Consider the following 19,135-nt stretch of genomic DNA (forward strand, 5'->3'; position numbering starts at 1 on the left):
TGCTGAGAATTTACAGGAAATGGCGACATGTTAGAACTAACTGTAAGGTGTTTCCCTCCTACCACCTTAACTTGCGTTCTTTTTGTAGGTCAGCTACTTTTCCAGCTACTTTTCCTGGAAGCACTATGGCGAAGGGGAGGAAGAATGCCTCTCCGATTTCAGCTTTGAGGAGGAAGAGTTCAGGTTGCCCGAAGTGGACTAAAACTTCTGAATTTCCTGGGATGCCAGGCCCTGTGGCTTCCTGGGGAAGTTCTGCCCCAGCCCCCCAACCCCCACGTCCTTTCACCGCCCCATCCCCCACCCCTGGGCTGCTGGAGTCCGTGGACACCCAGGTGTGCAGCTTAAATCCTGCCTCCTCTGAGGGGGAGGGGACCCCAGTGGGAGGTAGTTGTTGCCTGTGAAAGGAACGCCCCAACCCTGGTGATTTTGGGAAAAGGGCTCGCTCCTGTGCAGAGCCCATCTCAGCCCCTGCCTAATAAAGGCGACAATGGAGGGTGGGACTCCAGGTGAGGGCGGGGCGCGGGGTTGCTCAGGGCTCACAGGTCACAGGCTGTCAGAATGGTCCGGCTCCTGCTTGGAGCCGCACTGCCCTTGGTCGCTCGCTGTGCCCACGGACCTTTGACGTTCGCACGTCATGTCCAGGCTAAGTGTTTGCGTCCCAGCACTCATCTTCACGTGGCAACTGCTGTGGCCGCTGGTCACCGCAGCTCAGCCTCTGGAGTTGGCCCTGGACCCTGTCCGGCTGACTTCCGATCCCCCAGGGCCAACCGAGCCCTGGTTTTTACACTCCTCTGACCTTCCACGCGAATCACCCCATGTGCTCACCACCCCTGCAGACCCCGGGAGCTTTCATTTCCTGGGTTCCTCCGCTGCAGCCCAGGTGGTGGCTTCCCCTCAGGAGTTGACTGAGCCTTTGGTTCCTTTCCCGGATGCCGCTGGAGAGCTTCCCCCAGGGCCAGATCAGTTCGCTGCTGGACTTCAGGATCCTGACGACAAGGTAACCCAGCATCGCAGCCTCCCAGAGGTGGTTCCAAAGCTCAGCTGGGATCAGAATCAGGCCGTGACTCTGCCTCCTCCACTTGAGATTTCAGACTGTAGGTCTAGATCAGGCTCACCACACATTTGAAATACCTGTTCCACCTCTAGGTAGTGCCAGTTCAAAGCCAGCAAAGCTTATTGTGTCACCCCCACACCTGGAGCAAGATCTGGCTCAGCTGCCATGCTTGCCAGAGTTGTTGGAACTTCAGGCCAACCCGCAAACACACCTCAACTCTAGAGCAGCTGCAGGATGATTATTTAGATCCCAGTATGGATGGCATTGATCCTGAGGAGAAGCTACCTGTGGATTTCCGGGGGATGGGGCAGGGGTGGGGGTGGGGGGGCAGATAAACCTCTTGAGCTACCTGTGGATTTCTGGGGGGCAGGGGCAGATAAATCTCCTGAGCTACCTGTGGATTTCTGGGGGGGGGGGCAGATAAACCTCCTGAGCTACCTGAGGATTTCGGTGGGGGCAGATAAACCTCCTGAGCTCCTGAGGAGGCCACAGCTCAGCCTACACAGTCCCCTGAAGAGGTTGAATCTCCTTCAGTCCAGTTGGAAGCACCAGCTCAGCCTATAGAGACCCCTGAGGAAGGGGAGCCCTCTCCAACCCCTCAGGAGGCCCCAGCAAAGCCTCCAGAGGAGGCTGTAGCTCAACAGTGCAGCATGAGGGAAATATTCCATCTCCAAGTCAGAATGAAGCTCAGCTGTCATATTGGAGTCTGGTGGTTACCGTAACTCCAGAAATCACTAATGAGGTTGACATTTCTCCAACCCAGCAGGAGGCCTTGGCTCAGCCCTCAGAGCGCCCTGAGGAGGATGAAGCTTCCCCACTCCAGACGGAGGCCCTGGCTCAGCCTATAGAGCCCCCGGAGGAGGTTCAACTTACTTCATTCCAGCAGGAGTCCCAAGCTCAGCCTGCACAGCCCTCTGAAGAGGTCGAACCTTCTTTCGTCCAGCAAGAGGCACCAACTCAAGCCCCCAAGTTCCCTACCATTCCAGTAAGCAAAGACGTTGTCTCTGGACTTGCAGGACTGTTTCCAGCTTATAAGTCAAACTTGCCCATTGTCACACTTAAATCTTTGGATGTGGAACTTAGCGTAACTCCAGAGCCTACTAAGGATGTTGAATCTTCCACAGTCCAGCAGGAGGTCCCACCTCAGCCTCCAGGGCCTTTTGGAGCTGAACCATCTCTAACCCAGGAGGAAACCTCAGCTCAGCCTCCAGAGGCCCCTAATGAGGCAGAATCTTCTCCAACCCAGCAGGAGACCCCAGCTAAGTTTCCAAGGGAGGTAGAACCTTCGGCAACCCTGCAGGAACAACTAGCTCAACCTCCAGAGCATGATGAACTGAGAGTTTCAACTCCAGCGCAGCCTCCAGAATCCTCCCCGGGTGTCCTAGATCAACCTTCAGTGCATCCTGAGGTGACATTCTCCCCTCTAGGTCTGGGTGAAGCTCATCATCCAATAACATCTCCTGTCACCATGAGATCTATGGATCTGGGGCTTTCCATAACTCCTGAGCCCACTGAAGAGACCAAAACTCCTAGCCAGCAGGAGGCCGCTTCACAGGCCCCTGAGAAGACAAAATCATCTCCAGGCCAGCAGGGTTCCCCAGCTCTACCTCCAGAGCCCCTTAAGGAGGCAGAACCTTCTCTGACACAACAAGGGGTCCAGGCTCAGCCTTCTGAGGCCCCACGACAGTCTCCAGAGCCACCTAAGAAGGTTGAAGTACAACCTCCATTGTATCAGGAGGTGACAGTTCCGACTCAAGGTCAGGATCAAGCTCAACATCCACTGTCACCCAGCGTCACAGTTCCCCCTTCGGACCTGGGCCTTATCGTAACTGCGGAGCCTACCACGGAGGCTAAGTCTCCTGCAGCCCTGACCAAGCCTACAGCTCCTTCTCCTAGGCACCTGGAGGTGACATCTCCACATCCAGAGCAGGTTCAGAGCCAGCATCCAAACCCGACTGAAGTCACAGTTCAACCTGTGGACCTGGGTGTTACTGTAACTCAGCAACCAGAGTCATCTGAGACACTTCCTGCAACAACTGAGCAGAGTGCTTCCAGAAACATCGACATCTGCAAGCTGTGTACCTGCCAAGATGGGACGCTGTCGTGCACAGGTCTCAGCCCAGAGCAGCGGCTGCGCAGAGTGCCTGAGCTCGAGTCCCACAGCTACAACGGCACCTTCACCATCGTGTAAGAATTCCCTTTCCTCATTCCTTCTCTGCATCCTGCCTGACATGCAGCCTTTCCCTCAGCGTCTTCCTGGGCCTGTCTCATCTCCCCAACCCACGTGATTGACTTTCTGTTTTAACTTTAGGCTTGTAAACTATTCCTTATGTTCCTTCTCCTTCTTACTAATGTTCCCCTCTTCTCAAGTCTTTCACTAGTAATTGACTTTATTATTTTTCCTTATCCGTTTTTTAAGCCCCATCATTTCATTCCTTAAACTCTACTCTCCTGTCATTTTTGCTCCATCCATTTAGAGCAACTTGGCCCTCCCCGGGTCACATTGGTGATGATGCAACAAAGTGCTTAAGCGTGGAGATCCTAGAGCCAGGCTGACTGGGTTTGAGCCCAGGTTTGCCATTTATAGCTTTGTGACTCAGTTTCCTCATCTGTAGAATAGGTGTTATGATAGTTACCATGTCATAGGATTGTTGTAAGGGTCACCTGGGTGAATACATGTAAAGCACTTATATCAGTGCCTACCATATGTGTGTGTGTGTGTGTGTGTGTGTGAGTGTGTGTTAACTGTTATTATGATCCATCCCTCAGTTACGCCCAGAACTCATGTTTTATGTATACCACCCATTTTGTGCCCAACCCAGGGCTAAGGACTGTAACAGCCTCAGAAGTATGACATTTTCTCTAGACTTGACAATGATAGGTGGGAAGAAAGGGAATACACATAACAAGGGAGGTGATGGATAATTAAGTACTAAAAGGGATACAGACCATAGGTGCTGTATGTCACCAAAATCTGTAGTCATTGTGGTGTGGAGGTCAGGGAAAGCTGCATGGATTAGCTAGAACTTTCGCTGGGACTTAAAGAATGGCTATGATTTGTAAATAGAGGGGAAAAAGGTGAGTACAGTCTAGGCAAAGCCATGGCTGCAGGAATGATGAGGGTTTAATAGACCAACGGTCTGGCTGTGAAGAATTGGGTTAGGAAGCAATGACAGATATGATTATGAAAACCTTGCCTGTCAGCTACACAGGTTTGAGAGTTCCCCTGTGAGATAAGGAGAGCCACTGAAAGTTTTCAAGCAAGAGAGACAAATGATTAAGAGGATTATTTTAGATTCCATATGTAGAGTGGTCTGGAGAGAAAAGCTTGATTCAGGGAGACCAAAGAGAACGCTCTAGCAATATCTAGGAGTAACATGAAAAGTTGCTGAATCAGAGTGGTTGTGACAGGAGTAGAAAGAAAATCCTGAGACCACTGTAAAGGAAGAACTGGCTAGAGTTGGGGATGGGGTGTGTAGGAAAGATAAAAATCAAATATGACCCGTTAAAGTTCCCGTCCTGGCTGATGAGGAGAATGATGGTGGGATAAGAGGTGGAAATACAGCAGTTGGGAAGGAGAGCCAGTTTGAGGGAGATGAGTTCAGTTCTAGGCATCTTTTATTGGTGAGTGTAAAGCAACCAGAGGCCTCTGGTTGTGGAAATGCCCACTAGGCAGAGGGGCAGACAGGTGTCTGACTTTGTGTGACCTTCCTGAAAATTGTGTATATAAACTGGGTAGGTAAGTTGCTCCTGCGGAAAGAGGACAAAGCAAAAGGTAAAGATTCCAAGTCATCCACAGAGTTAGTGGCTGAAACCGAACCTCAGGATTTTAACAGTTTCTTTTAAACATGTGTAATTCATGGCTACATTCTCACTGGTGTTTTTTTTTTCAAGTCAAAGAAATATTAGGATAAAATGTGAAAATCCCGTCCAACCCTCCCTACCACTCCTGTTGTCATTTTGGTGTGTGTCCTTCCTTCCCATCTCTGTCCTTTGCACTCCCCCCCCCCCATGAGGTAATACTTTTCTCCTTGCTCAGTGATTTGTGCTATTTCCTATGCAATATGTCTTTGAGATCTTTCCATATCAGTCCCTCTCACTTGAAATTGCCCGGATCTTCTAACCCCTGGAGAGATTTCACTAGAGGCCACTGAGCCATACTTTGGTGTGGCCTGGCATAAGGTTTCTTCATGTTTATTTGTTAATCATTATTAATATTTTTGCCAGTTTTCTGTTGGATAGTTTATAATCTCATTGATTTGTAGAAGGAGTCATGTTAGGCACAGCTCTTGGAAAAATGACATTCAAAGTCATTTTAACGGGCATTGCCTACCCAAGATAGGAAGTTCATGCTCTGAGGAGATGCCTCATTGCTTGGCCAGTGGCCCCACAATTATGTCTTTATTAATTGTGCAAACTGGGAAGCTGATAGCTGTGGAAATTAGACAGTTGGTATTTTCTGCATGTGAATGTTCCCTACCAGCCTGCATGATTGTTTTTACTTATTCTGTTCATTCTTTTGCTACCTATTGAAGGACATGAACTGTGTTTCTTCACAGAAATTTACAAGGAAACTCTATTTCTTACATTGATGAAAGTGTATGGAAGTCATACCGTTGGGTTGAGAAACTGTGAGTATGTTCTCTCTACCTATGGAAACAAAACTAACTGCTTGGTAAAATCAATCTGGGTCCAGGATTTTGAAGTCAATCACTCCGAGATAAGATATTTCCCCCTCCATATTTCAAATGAATCTCTATTGATTGCAACTCTATGTTTATTTTTTAAATTAAATTTGGCAGGCCCTCTTTCAAATAAGAGTCAATTTAAGCTAAGCTGATTTTCCATTATGACAAATAATACATGATTATCTTCTCAATATATAGAAACGAAATAACAGGCATAGTGACAATCCTCCTTGTGCCCTCGGCCCCCATCCCAGAGGTACCTGCTACTCTGAGCTTAGTATATATCCTTCCTGACCTTTTCTCATGCATTTACTTACAGGCATATTTATAGACAGCAAAATAGGCTTGTTGTGTGATTTTCATCCTTTTTTACATAAATGGTAATATCCTACAACTTGATTCTTTCACTTCGTGATGTGTGTTAGGTTATCTTCCTTCCCAGTACATCCTGGAGAGTTACCCCATTCATTTAAACTCCTGCATAATATTCCATAGTATGGATGTATCACAGTTGAATAATTCCCCTACTGATGATGTTCAGATTATGTCCAGTTTTCTTGCTACATGTATTGCTGCAACATACATTCTTGTACATGCGTCTTTGTGAACGTGGGCAGGTGTCTCTGTAGAACACATATTTACAAACGGAATTGTTGGGGTGAAGACTATTTAGACATAAACTTTTAATTGCCCTTGAGGAAGTTGTGCCAACTCACACTCAGGTCAATAGGCCGTGACAGCATTCATTCCCCATACCCGCCACCAGTGCTGTTCTCCATTTTTCGCTGATCTGATCATGGGTGAATAAAAGGGGTCCCATCTGATTTGAATTTTTGTGATCACTTGTGAATTTAATTATCTTTACATTGTTTATTGAACATTATAACGTTTATTGAACATTATTTCTTCTCGGAATTTGCCCTGTCATTTATCCATTTTTCTGTTGTTTATCTTTTTTTATGATGTGTAGAAAAAGTAAGGTTTTTTTGGGGAAAAAAATTTATATTTAAAGTAATTACTGGCACTTTTTTGTGAGAGTTTATGTCATGTCATTAGTTCAACTTCAGTAGACAAGTCATAAATGACTTCTGAATTAATAATACAAGACAATAGCACTAGTCATCTAAAAATAGGGATTATGACCACCTTTAGACTGGTGTCTTATTGGTAAGGAGAAAACGCTACAACCAGGCCGTTTTTTTAACTTATGAGTATGTATTTCTTTAAAACTATACATAGTTCCCCTGCCGCCCCCACCGCCACCTCCACTCCAACCCCCAACTCTGATTCCTGGTAGTTTTAAATTTTGTGCTTCACGCAAAATGAATATTTGGAGTTCTACAGATCAATGTATTTAATACCATTTAGTTGCTTATTTGAAGTTCTTTTGGGGGGAATTTTTTGGTGACTGACATTCTTAGTCTAAACTTTCCTTCTAGGTTAAATTAATTATTTTCAAAAATTTACTATCCAGTCATCCAAACAACTTCACAAAAAGAAACTCAATTGATATAAAATACATACATGCTTGTTAGTTACTTCCTGTCTTACCATGATATTCAAACTCCTAACCAAATAGTCAGACATGGGCATCAGCCAATCAGAGAAGACGTTGTCATAAACACCTGAGGATCAGCCCCATCTCTTCTCTGTGCTTATTGTCCTCGGCAGCTTTATATTTTTTTAAAGACGTAATTAGTATTCAGCCATAAAAAAAAAAAAAAGAAATCTTACCATTTGTGACAACATGGATAGACCTAGAGAGTATTATGATAAGTGAAATTAAGTCAGACGGAGAGAGACAAATACCATATCATCTCACTTATATGTGGAATGTAAAGAACAAAACAAACAAACAAAAAGAGACATGGACTCATAGAAGCAGAGAACAAACTGATGGTTACCAGATGGGAGGTGGCTTTGGGGGCTGGGTGAAAAGGGGGAAGGGATTAAGAAGTACACATTGCCAGTCACAAAATAGCCATGGGGATGTAAAGTACAGTGCAGGGAATATAGTCATTAATATTCTAATGACAATGTATAGTGCCAGGTGGGTACTAGAGTTATTGGGGGATCACTTCATGAATCATATGAATGTCTAACCACTACACTGTGTGCTTGAAACTAATAGAAAACAATAATGAATGTCAACTGTAACAAAAAAAATAAAAAATTTTTTAACAGAGATCACAAAAACATCGCTCTGAAAAAAAAAAGTAGTAAGTAGTATAGACAACTTTCATTTTGGCTTAGTTTTTTTTCAATATGTCATTATTTCCTATGACCATTTTGTATATCATCTATATTATAGACAGACGGTTTTGTTATGTGATTGGGAAAGTAGACTTTTTTCCAACTTTTTATAGTTATGGAAAGGGTTACTATAAACATCATTGGACATATTGATTTGTGTTTTCTTCTCGGATCATTTTCATGGAAATATGAAACCATTACCTAACAGAGGTGAGAACACAATCAATCATAGCATCACCTGTGGACCCTTCCTTCTTCACACATATTCACACCCTCACGGCTGTTCGTTCTAATGTTGTCAATTTCAAATTGAGGTCAGGGTCTTTGATGCATTCTCAGGACTCAGAGTTCTTTGTGGGAATTAAAGTTTTTGAGTTTCATTTTCATGATCTGTTTTCAATGTGTGAAAGTATATTCTGTTCAATATAACTACCTTATAACTGAGAACTCTCCTTGATTTCAGTTGCAGTTTCCAGGCAGTAAAATTTTGTCAAAAGCTATGAGTAAAGCATTAAGCTATGAGACAATAATTAAGTTATGAGATAGAATTCATTTAAATACGTGGCCAACAGACACTGTGAGGGGGAAAGTCGAATGTTTTAAATGCAGAACACGATAGAAATATTATAGTTTCACAAGGCCACGTAGCATGTTCTCAGCTCCTCAAGGCTCCTGAAGGCTGTACAACTTAATATTAGCTGCAAGGATGGGGATTCTCCCCGCAGGAGACACTTCCTTACCTTTGACATCGCCTAGAGTTTCTTCTGTACTGGCTCCCTACTCCCTCACTCCTCTCTCGATGACACTGCCTATGTGCTTTCCTGCTCATGAGCTATAGGAAGCGGCTGCAGACGCCCCCCACCCTCTCACCCAAGCATGTTTCTAGTCTTTACTGTGAGACTAGGTACAGCAAAGGCCTTGACATTCCTGGGCTGACCCAGCTGTCAGGTTTGTCTGTGAATCATTCCTGTCCCTTCCTTTCTCATTATGGAGAAATCATTGGATGGACCTCTGAGTTTTCTCACTTACTCTTCAACTGTTATTTCTGCCATTCATATACAGAGTGTTTTTATTATTATTAATGATAACACCTCATTTGCATAAGCTTGAGTTGATTCTCTTCAGGAGATGTGTTACCTGCTTACATCTGTCTGCGGATATTAATTACGCTATTCTGAAGTCCTCACACTTTCTCTGTTAACTCTGATTCATTGGCTATCAGCTCCTGTGATTGTTTTTGTTTTTTGTCCTTAATGGAGTTGGCTTTCTCACGTTGTTTGGTCATTCCCCAGTGCAATTCATCTTTGTAAGTGAGATGCTACTGCTTCTGTTTTCTGGCTCTAGGGGAGAGGTGAAATGAACTGCTAGGGCTTGTCATTGCTCATGGATCCCCCTAGAATAAGAGGTGGAGGTGCCTTGTGGTGGCTAGTCAGGGAGTGAGTACTTTTCCTCCAGGCTCCTGGGACCCTGCTCCCTTTCTAATACCAGATGCTCCTCTCTGGAGGAAGATACCATTTGCTGCCTGGTCCAAGGGGCTGAAGTCTTTGGGCTGCTCCCAGGACATTGCTGGTGGGGGGAGCTTTGGTGGAGCTGCTCCCAGCCTTTGAGCTAATTCATGTATGTTGTGAGTTTTAAATGATATCTTTTCTATTATTGTTCGGGACTTTGGTGGAGGTCGGAGGGGTAGGACTTGGCATGTTTCAATCTGCCAACTTGAAATAGCATAACTTCTTAGGAAAACAATTTTGTAGCCCTATTATATCTTAGAAACTCAGGCAAATCTGTATCAGGATACAAGTACAAGAATGTTCAAAGCAGCACTCTGTGTAGTAACTAAAAACTAGAAAAATCTTAGTATCCACCAATGGTAGAATGAATAAAGAGCGGTATAGTCACACAATGGAATACTATTCATTAGAAACATAATGCAAGCCACATAAGTCATCTTAAATTTTCTGGTAGCCACTTAAACAATAAAAGTGAAATGAAACAGTGAAATAAACGCTACTATATTTGATTTAATCTTTATATCCAAAATATTATCATTTCAGCACATCATTTTTGTGATTGAGCTATAGGAAACGGCTGCAGAGTCCCCCCACCCTCTGACCCAAGCATGTTTCTAGTCTTTACTGCGAGACTAGGTAAAGCAAAGGCCTTAACATTCCTGGTCCGACCCAGCTGTCAGGTTTGTCTGTGGATCATTCCTGTCCCTTCCTTTTTGCTAATATATTATTAGCAAGATATTTTGCATTTTTCACATTCTTTAAAATATCTAAAGGATTGTCATTTCTATATGTAATCAGTAAAAATGGTTAATGAGAGAGTCTACATTCTTTTTTCCATAGTAAGTCTTTGAAGTCTCAATTTGGTGGCTAAATGTATATCAGAAATACTTAATCTGTATTTAGATTTTATAAAATTTACAGTTGAAAAAGTAACATCACATACTCAACTTGTTGCCAGCATACTTCATGTTTTCTTTTCTTTTTTTTTTTTTTTTTTAAAGATTTTATTGGGGAAGGGGAACAGGACTTTATTGGGGAACAGTGTGTACTTTCAGGCCTTTTTTCCAAGTCAAGTTGTTGTCCTTTCAATCTTAGTTGTGGAGGGCGCAGCTGATCTCCAGGTCCAATTCCTGTTTCTAGTTGCAGGGGGCACAGCCCACCATCCCTTGCGGGACTCGAACCTTGTGGTTGAGAGGACGCACTCCAACCAACTGAGCCATCTGGGAGCTCAGCGGCAGCTCAGCTCAAGGTGCCGTGTTCAATCTTAGTTGCAGGGGGCGCAGCCCACCATCCCTTGCAGGACTCGAGGAGTTGAACCGGCAACCTGTGGTTGAGAGCCCACTGGCCCATGTGGGAATCGAACGGGCAGCCTTCGGAGTTAGGAGCACTGAGCTCTAACCACCTGAGCCACCCGGCCGGCCCCCTACTTCATGTTTTCTAATAATTGCATTAACTATCAGTTTTTAAGTTTAAATTTTAAATCAACTCAAATTAATGAAGTTAAATATTCCGCTCTTCAGTAGTCACACGAGCCTGTTTCAAATATTCAGCAGCGACGTGTAGCTGGACATGCAACACAAGACACTGAAATTCTCCACACTCAGCCACATGCAACAATATAATGACTTTACACAATCTTGTTCAATGAAAGAAGCAACATGGAAAGTCATATATCTAATAGGAGTCCATTTATGTAAAGTTCAAGAAGAGGCACAACTAAACTGTTGTTTATGGCTGACATTTAATAGGTAAAAGTACATTAAAAAAGCAAGGGTATTTTTATCAAAGTCAGCACAGTGGTGACCTCTAGGGAGTCAGAGAAACAGGCGCGCTGGGGCTTCTGGGACGCTGGCAGTGCTCTGTCTTGCCATGAAAGGTGTTACACAGGTATTTGCTTTATAATCATTCAAGTGAACATTTATGTTGCATGCATTTTATGTACATTTTAGTTCTCAAAAAATTTTTTTAAAGGGGGATAAAATGGAATGACTTTACTTGCAGCCCTGATATAGTTCTGTATAAGATTTCCATAAGATTTGGGGAAAGAGAGGAGGAAATGGCAGTTCTGCCAATGTTGGTGCCCCCCAGAGTTGGGTTCTAACAGAGACTTCGTGATCTAGAACGTAGGCATAAAGTATCCGATTTGTTGGGAACACTGGATAAGGGTGTTGGGGGGGGGGTGGAGTGAGATGGACACAAAGGAAGACATGAGGAGAAAGGTTTGACTGAAAACAGAGCACAGCTCACCAGCCCTAAGTTAAATAAGAATTAGGGTATTCGGTGGCACCATTACCCAGGTTTCCCCACATAGAGTTCTGTGTAGGAAATAGTTGTAGTTATTTTGCATTTTGATCCGGAAATAACCTTTTCGTTTTTCAGAATTCTCAGCGAAAATAATTTGAGTGAATTACGTAAGGATTCATTTGAAGGCCTCCTATCCCTCCAGTATTTGTAAGTTAATTTATTATATTTATTTATGAGTTTTAGTTATATTAGCAGTAAAATAAATAAGGGTTTCAAATAAGATAATCCCTACGGTTTCTTCCAGCAATAAAATTCCATAATTCTGCAAGTCTGCATAGGGCTCCAGCCCATCCCTGCATGAAATACCTCCTATGCATATTCAATTTTCAATTATACAGACAAGATGTAGATAGGAACAGCCCTTCCATTATACAGGACAGTGGTAATGAGGTCTGAATAATATACACCTTGTTATATAAGTGTTCACATACCATCTGCTTATATTTATATTTAGTTTATGGTCCATGGATCAAATACGGCCTGTGGTCCGTTTCATGCAGCAACTACGATTGGAATGATTTTTACATTTTTAAAAGGTCGGTAAAAGAAGCAAGGAAAGAAAGAAACAAAGAAGAAAATGTGGTTACATGTGTCCTGCAAAGCCTAAAATATTTACTGTTGGGCCTTTACAGAAGAGGTTTTAAAAAGTTGATTTAGTAAAATGAGAGGAATTCAAGTTAACCTCAAATTGTCACCTACAGGGCAAGAAAAGCTCAATTTTTATCCTTTGTCCATGAATTCAGAGCTGTATATGCCATTAATTTGTATTAATCTAATTAATGATGCTCTTAGAAAATAGATTCTTCTTGCAAATGTACAAGGCTCCAGGAAAGTAGGTATAAAGAGCCCCAAACAACACTAAAATCAGTCCTTTGTATTATGAAACTTTCCAAACCTTAGGCAGACGACCACTTTTGTATCGGTCTTCTTGGGTACCCCTGCCATCTGGGCTCCAAACCTTAGGAACACATTTTAAAGGAAAAAATGAGGTAACTGCTCAATCGATTAGGTCGTTCATTACTTCTACTGTGAAATGCTTTGTAAGCTAGTTATTTTGTGTTAGCAGAAGTATTCTCGTTCATTCTTAAAATGCCAATCAATAAGAAAGCTACAAAGAATATGCCAAGCACTGTACCTAGTATGGTAGCCAGCAAGACGGGTAAGACAGGGTTCCCACCCTTCTAGGATCTCACGATCTCACAGGGAAAATAAACATTGAGCTCAAACCATAGTGCACAAGCACTAAATTGCAGACAAAGTGCTGCAGAGGCACAGAAGAGGGAGCCATGAAGTAAGAAAACGACTTTTCTGTTAAAACAGCCCTTTTCCTCCTTCTACTCACTCCCCAGCTATTTGTTCATTTTGTAAATATTTGAGTTTGCATTATGTTCATGTGTCAGTTTTAAACATGGCAGACAATGCAGATGAGCAAGACCTAGTCCATACTTTCAAGGAGTTTATGCTCCGAGGAAATGGGATGCAAAAATAGTTAACAGTATTAAAAAGGAGAAATAGATATGGGCAATGAGAGATGCAAATCGGTTTTGGAGCACAGAAGAGGGAGCAAAGACTTCATGTCGGATCAGGGAAGATGTTACTGGCGCATGCTGTTTGAATGGGACCTCGAAGGGCCACTGGGAATCATCAGACTGACATCTTGGGAAGAATAAGCTTGCAGAGGGAGAGTAGGAGAGGGCAAAACACAGGAAAAATACCCTGAGACCCTGTGGAGTACAAGCCAGGAGAGGAGATTAGAGCCAAGTCTGGGGCTTCACAGGCCAAGCCAAGGATAACAAGCCCGGCTACCACGTTGTCACAGCAGTGCCCTAGGACAGACTTCAGCCTGCAACACAGTCACTTCCCGGGCTTGTTAAAACTCTGGCTCCACCCCACAGGACCAACTCAGTCAGTCCAGGGCGGGGCTGAGAATTTGCATCTTCAGGAAGTTCCCCGGTGATGCTGGCATTAGACAACCACTTCCAGAGAGTTGATCTGGTGATGCTGTACATGGTGGGTTAAAAAGGGAGAGACGAGATAGAAACACCAGTCAGAAGACAGTTATACTCATCCAGGTGACAAGTGAGGAGCTAAGCTGGAATCCATAGCAATAAGAGACAACTATAGTCAGGACTGTGTGTTTTCAAATAAAAATCCAGTACCATGTTGTTGTTTGCTGTCCCACAGTGTACGACTGAAGCAGATAAATTCATGGACTATTAAGACAATATAAACCAAAAATGAATTTCTACTCCTATGCTAGAAAGTTGAATTAATTCTGCATTAGTTCAAAGTGATGTATTAGAAGAGTAACTTCCTTGCAAGTTATGTGAAAGGGTATCTTTTATTTCTTCTGATATTGAATTGGCCTGGAAAAACAGGACCAAACCAAGAAAAGTATGTAGATATGAGGCTATTCCTTTTAATATTAGAAATGATAATTACATATAAAAACTTTGATCTAATAATCCAGAGTTTGATGAGACCACAAAAGGTCATCCAATCAATTCTTCTGCTCTCAGGAAAGATTACCTTCAAAATCTATCAAGATTATATAGTTGTATGTTTTATTTATGAAGACCATGAACGTGAGACTCTCAACAGTTGAGGGCAGAGTTAGGGACTCTGGAAGGTTCAAATAACAATTCCTAAGGTTTAGAGTTTAGACAAAAGCTACTTATTCAATATTATCATTTGAACCTCTACTAGTTATTCCTACTAATTAGATATCTGATAGCTAATTGAGGCAATATTTTTTCTTTTACTTTTTCTAGAGATTTGTCCTGCAATAGAATAGAATCTATTGAAAGACGTACATTTGAACCGCTACCTTTTTTGCAGTATATGTAAGTTATAAAAATAACTTCCTTATATTTGGAGTTTTTATAAAAGTTAATTGCAAACTTCATTGTTATTTTTTTGGAAATATTAATATTTTGTTAGTGGAAAACTACTAAAATTATGTAGCGAAGCCTTTTGTCTCTAGCAAAGATTAGTGTGAGAATTATCTCACAGATCAGAATGAATTGTTCCACAGCACTGGTTCTCAATCAGGGAGCTTTTGCACCCAGGTGACGTTTGGCAATATCTGAAGACATTTTGGGGTGTCAGAACTGCAGTTGTGCTACTGGCACAAGTGGGCACAGGCCAGAGTTGCTCCTCAACATTCTACCATGCACAGGACAGCCCCCCATGACAAAGAATTATCCAGCCCAAGTGTCACTAGTGCTGAAGTTATGTAACCCCGTTCTAGAGAAATACCGATCCTTTAATACGTGTATTTACTGAGCACTTACTGTTTTGTATCTAATGCACCACATGTATAAACATGAAAGTATAAATCATAAGCAAATATCTTCCACAGGGAGATTTTTTTAGTGTATGGAGGGAGTATTGGGGCTTGTTTCATCATATATAAATTAGAATCACTGCCAAAGGGTAAACATTCTGAAAGAATATCTTTTATCTCCTTCTTTTGCTTGTGTCTTTTTTGTTTGTTTGTTTTTTGTAGAAATCTTGGGTGCAATTCAATCACAGAACTGAGCTTTGGAACGTTTCAGGCCTGGCACGGAATGCAGTTTTTACACAAGGTATAAGTGAAATAGAAGATGAATACATGAAAAAAAAATACGAGTAACAACATCATACAGTGATTGGTTAGCTGGGCATAAGCCCAGTACGAACTCTGAAAAATGTGTCCTAAGATCCATTCATTCTTTTTCACATGAGGAAACACAGGTACAAAGAGGCCAAGAGACTTGTCCTTCTCACGGATGGCACGCTCCCTTCCCCCGGTACTGGTCTCCTCATGGGCAGGAAAGGCACCAAGCCAGTATCACTCGAAGTGGCACTGGCCTGGGAGTCCCAATGGTGCAGCTCCCATATGTGAGCAGCACCTTGAAATCCCACTTTTGAATGTACCTTTGATTCCCGCTCGTGGGCAACGCACCTAACTGCTAAAGTGTATGCAGCAAAGAGCTGGAAGGATTAGTTCAGCGCAGAGTTCTCCAGGGAGCGAGAGGTGTGGGTGCTTCCTCAGCCATGAGTGACTTTGAAATGGGAAAACAGAAAGAATTCCTAAAATCCTGCCCCAGGGCACTTCTCTCCCCAATCACCTAGAACATTATTTTTCAGAAAAGTTTATGCCTCTGACGTGAATTATCTGTGGGCAATGGAAACCTTTGATTTATGGAAAAAGATGCTATTTCTATTAAGCTGTAGTATGAAAAAATACTCCTAAAGAAAATACACTACTGTAGCCTCATTCCAATTCCTATCCTGACTACTCCTCAGTAAGAACAGTGGGTTTCATTCCCTTTCAGCTGGAAAAGTCTGTGATTTCTCTGTGACAGAAGCAAACCGTAGTGGGTATGTTCAATGGTCTAAAAGGGACTTTATAGTCAAGGTGAATCTATCCCTGTGACTATTTTTTTTAATTATAGTTGACATACAGTATTGTTTGATATTAGTTTCAGGTGTACAAGTGTAATGATTAGACATTTATAGAATTTATGAAGTGCTCCCCCTGATAAGTCTGGTACCCATCTAACACTATACATAGTTTTTACAGTATTATTGACTATATTCCCCATACTGTACTTTACATCTCCATGACTCCATGACTCTTTTGTAACTACCAATATGTACTTCTTAATCCCTTCACCTTTTTTACCCACCCCCGCAACCCCCTTCCCATCTAGTAACCATCAGGTTGTTCTCTGTGTCTATGGGTCTGTTTCTGTTTTGTTTGTTCACTTATTTTGTTCTTTAGATTCCACATATAAGTGAGATCATATGGTATTTGTCTTTCTCTGTCTGACTTATTTCACTTAGCATAATAGGTAAAATTATTTTTTTAAAACCCCAACCGTTTAAACTCTCTGGACGTAGTCCTAAAAACATGCAACAAATGAAGAAACATTTATTTGAGAAAATCTACTAAAATTTGGTAAGAACAGTGAGAGAAAGAAAATATCAATAAATAGAACTTATTTTAAAAGAACCAATTGTAAGTTCTGGAGTTGATAAATACAGTAGCTGAAAAGAAAATTTTCATTTTTCGTTGAGGGGTTCATCAGATTTGACCTGGCAGAGGAGAGAATAAGTGTACTTGAAGATAGACTGATATAGATTACACAGTTGAGGAAGAGAGAGACAAAAGAATAAAGGAAAATAAACAGAGCCTCAGAGAAATATGGGATACCATAAAGTACACCTGTATATGTGAAATGGGAGTACCAGAAGGAGGGGGAAGAGAGAAAGGGGGAGAAAAAATATTCAAAGAAATAGTGGCTGAAAACTTCCCAAATTTAGTAAAAGGAAAAAAAAGTCCACATATCCAGGAAGCTCAATGAAGTCCAAGTCGTATGAATACAAAGAGATACATAACAGAAAACAAACCTGAAAGTCGAGAGAATCTTGAAAGCAGCAAGAGAAAAATTATGCATCACTTACAAGGGGACTCCAATAAAATTAACAGCTGACAGCAAGTGAGCCCCAGAGAGTCATCTGAACCCATATGAAAAGACAAAAAGCACTGGTATAGGTAATTATATAATTATAAAAGACAATATAAACAAATATTTTTCTCCTTTCTTAACTGATTTGAAAAACCAATTGCATAAAACAATATGTAATAATGTATTATTGGATCTATTACATATAGAAGTGTAATATATTTGCCAATAACAGGAAAAGGAGATGGGTGGGAGCAAAGCTGTATTGGGCTGAGGAAATGACTCCAGATGGTAACTCAAATCCATAGGAACAAATGAATAGAACCAGACATTATCAATAAAAGAGTGATGTAACAAAAGCTATAAATAAACAGTTGCTCTCCTTTTTTCTCTCAGCTTTCTTAAGTCATAAAATTATGTAAAAGAATAATTATAACAACCTGTTGTTGGGTTGTAGCATTCATAGATGCAATATGTATAACCATAATGCCACATAAAGGGGGGGCGGAGGAATACAGCTATAAAGGGAGTAATATTTCTATATTTCACTGGCATTAAAGTTAGTATAAATCTGAAACTGATCCTAAATTAAGATACATGTATTAAGCTAAACCATAAAATAATTAAGGAAATATTGCAAAAAAATATAGTAAGAATATCATTAAAGCAATTTAAATACTACATTAGAAAATATTCGATTAATGCAAAAGAAAGCAATTGAGGAATAGAGGAGCAAAGAAGACATGAAACATATGGAAAACAAAAAGTAAATTGGCAGATATAAATCCATGTAGATAAATAATAACATTAAATGTCAATGGATTGAATAATACAATCAAAAGAGAGATTATCAAACTAGATTAAAACCAAGTTTATGCTGTCTATAGGAGAAACACTTTAAAAATGCAAATAGGTTGAAAATAAAGGGATTGAGAAGATATATTCTACAAATAGCAACTACAAGAAAGCTGGAGTGGGGCGGCTGGTTGGCTCAGTTGGTTAGAGCGCAAAGCTCAAAACACCAAGGTTACCAGTTCAATTCCCACATGGGCCAGTGAGCTGCGCCCTCCACAACTAGACTGAAAACGACTTGACATGGAGCTGATGGGTCCTGGAAAAACACACTGTTCCCCAAAATTCCCCAATAAAAACTGAAAAAGAAAAAAAAGAAAGCTGAAGTGGCTATACTAATATCAGACAAATGGACTTTAAAATTTAAAAATGGTACTATAGAAAAAGAGGGACATTTTATAATGATAAAAGGGTCAATTCATCAAGAAGATGTAACAATTATAAATATATATGCACTAATAACAGAAAACCAAAATACATAAAGCAAAAACTAACAGAAATGAAGGGAGAAATAGACAACTCAACAATAACAGAGACTTTAAGACTCTGTTTTCAATAATGGATAGAAAAACTAGGCAGGAGATCAGCAAGGAAACTGAAAACTTGAACAACACTATATGTCAACTTGACTTATGAAATACTCCACCCAACAACAGCATAATGTACATTTTCTAAAATGTACATGGAACATTCTCCACTACAGATTACATGCTAGGCCATAACACAAACCTCAATAAATTTAAAAGAATATAAATAACACAAAGTGTGTTCTCGAATCATAGTGAAATGAAATTAGAAATGAATGATTCTGTTGAAATAAATTTGGGGAATTCACAAATACAGAGGGTGCCAAAAATATGTATACACATTTTAAGAAAGGAAAACTGTATTAAAATTGTAATACTCAATATATACCAATAACAAAAAATGAATACAAGTCACGTTTGACTTCTGCAATTACAAGAGGTGCTCAAAGTGGTTACCATCAGCGTCCAGACCCTTCTGATTACAAGGAACTACTGC

At 41.3% G+C, this 19,135-nt stretch overlaps 1 protein-coding gene across 1 annotated transcript; it reads left to right on the plus strand.

Annotated features, from left to right (window-relative positions):
• Window positions 1-410: 410 nt before the first annotated feature.
• LOC109439057 (leucine-rich repeat-containing protein 37A3-like) lies at window positions 411-17,411 on the plus strand. Its single transcript, XM_088788982.1, has 6 exons — window positions 411-997; window positions 1,818-3,241; window positions 5,614-5,685; window positions 11,883-11,954; window positions 14,579-14,650; window positions 15,316-17,411. Exons 1-6 carry the CDS (start codon window positions 635-637, stop codon window positions 15,398-15,400), a joined length of 2,088 nt encoding a protein of 695 aa, XP_088645108.1. The 5' UTR covers window positions 411-634; the 3' UTR covers window positions 15,401-17,411.
• The last annotated feature ends 1,724 nt before the right edge of the window (window positions 17,412-19,135 follow it).

The sequence above is a fragment of the Rhinolophus sinicus genome, chromosome 12 (genome assembly GCF_057876585.1).
Source record: "Rhinolophus sinicus isolate RSI-liver-muscle chromosome 12, RSI-T2T, whole genome shotgun sequence".
NCBI classification, from domain to species: Eukaryota; Metazoa; Chordata; class Mammalia; order Chiroptera; family Rhinolophidae; genus Rhinolophus; species Rhinolophus sinicus.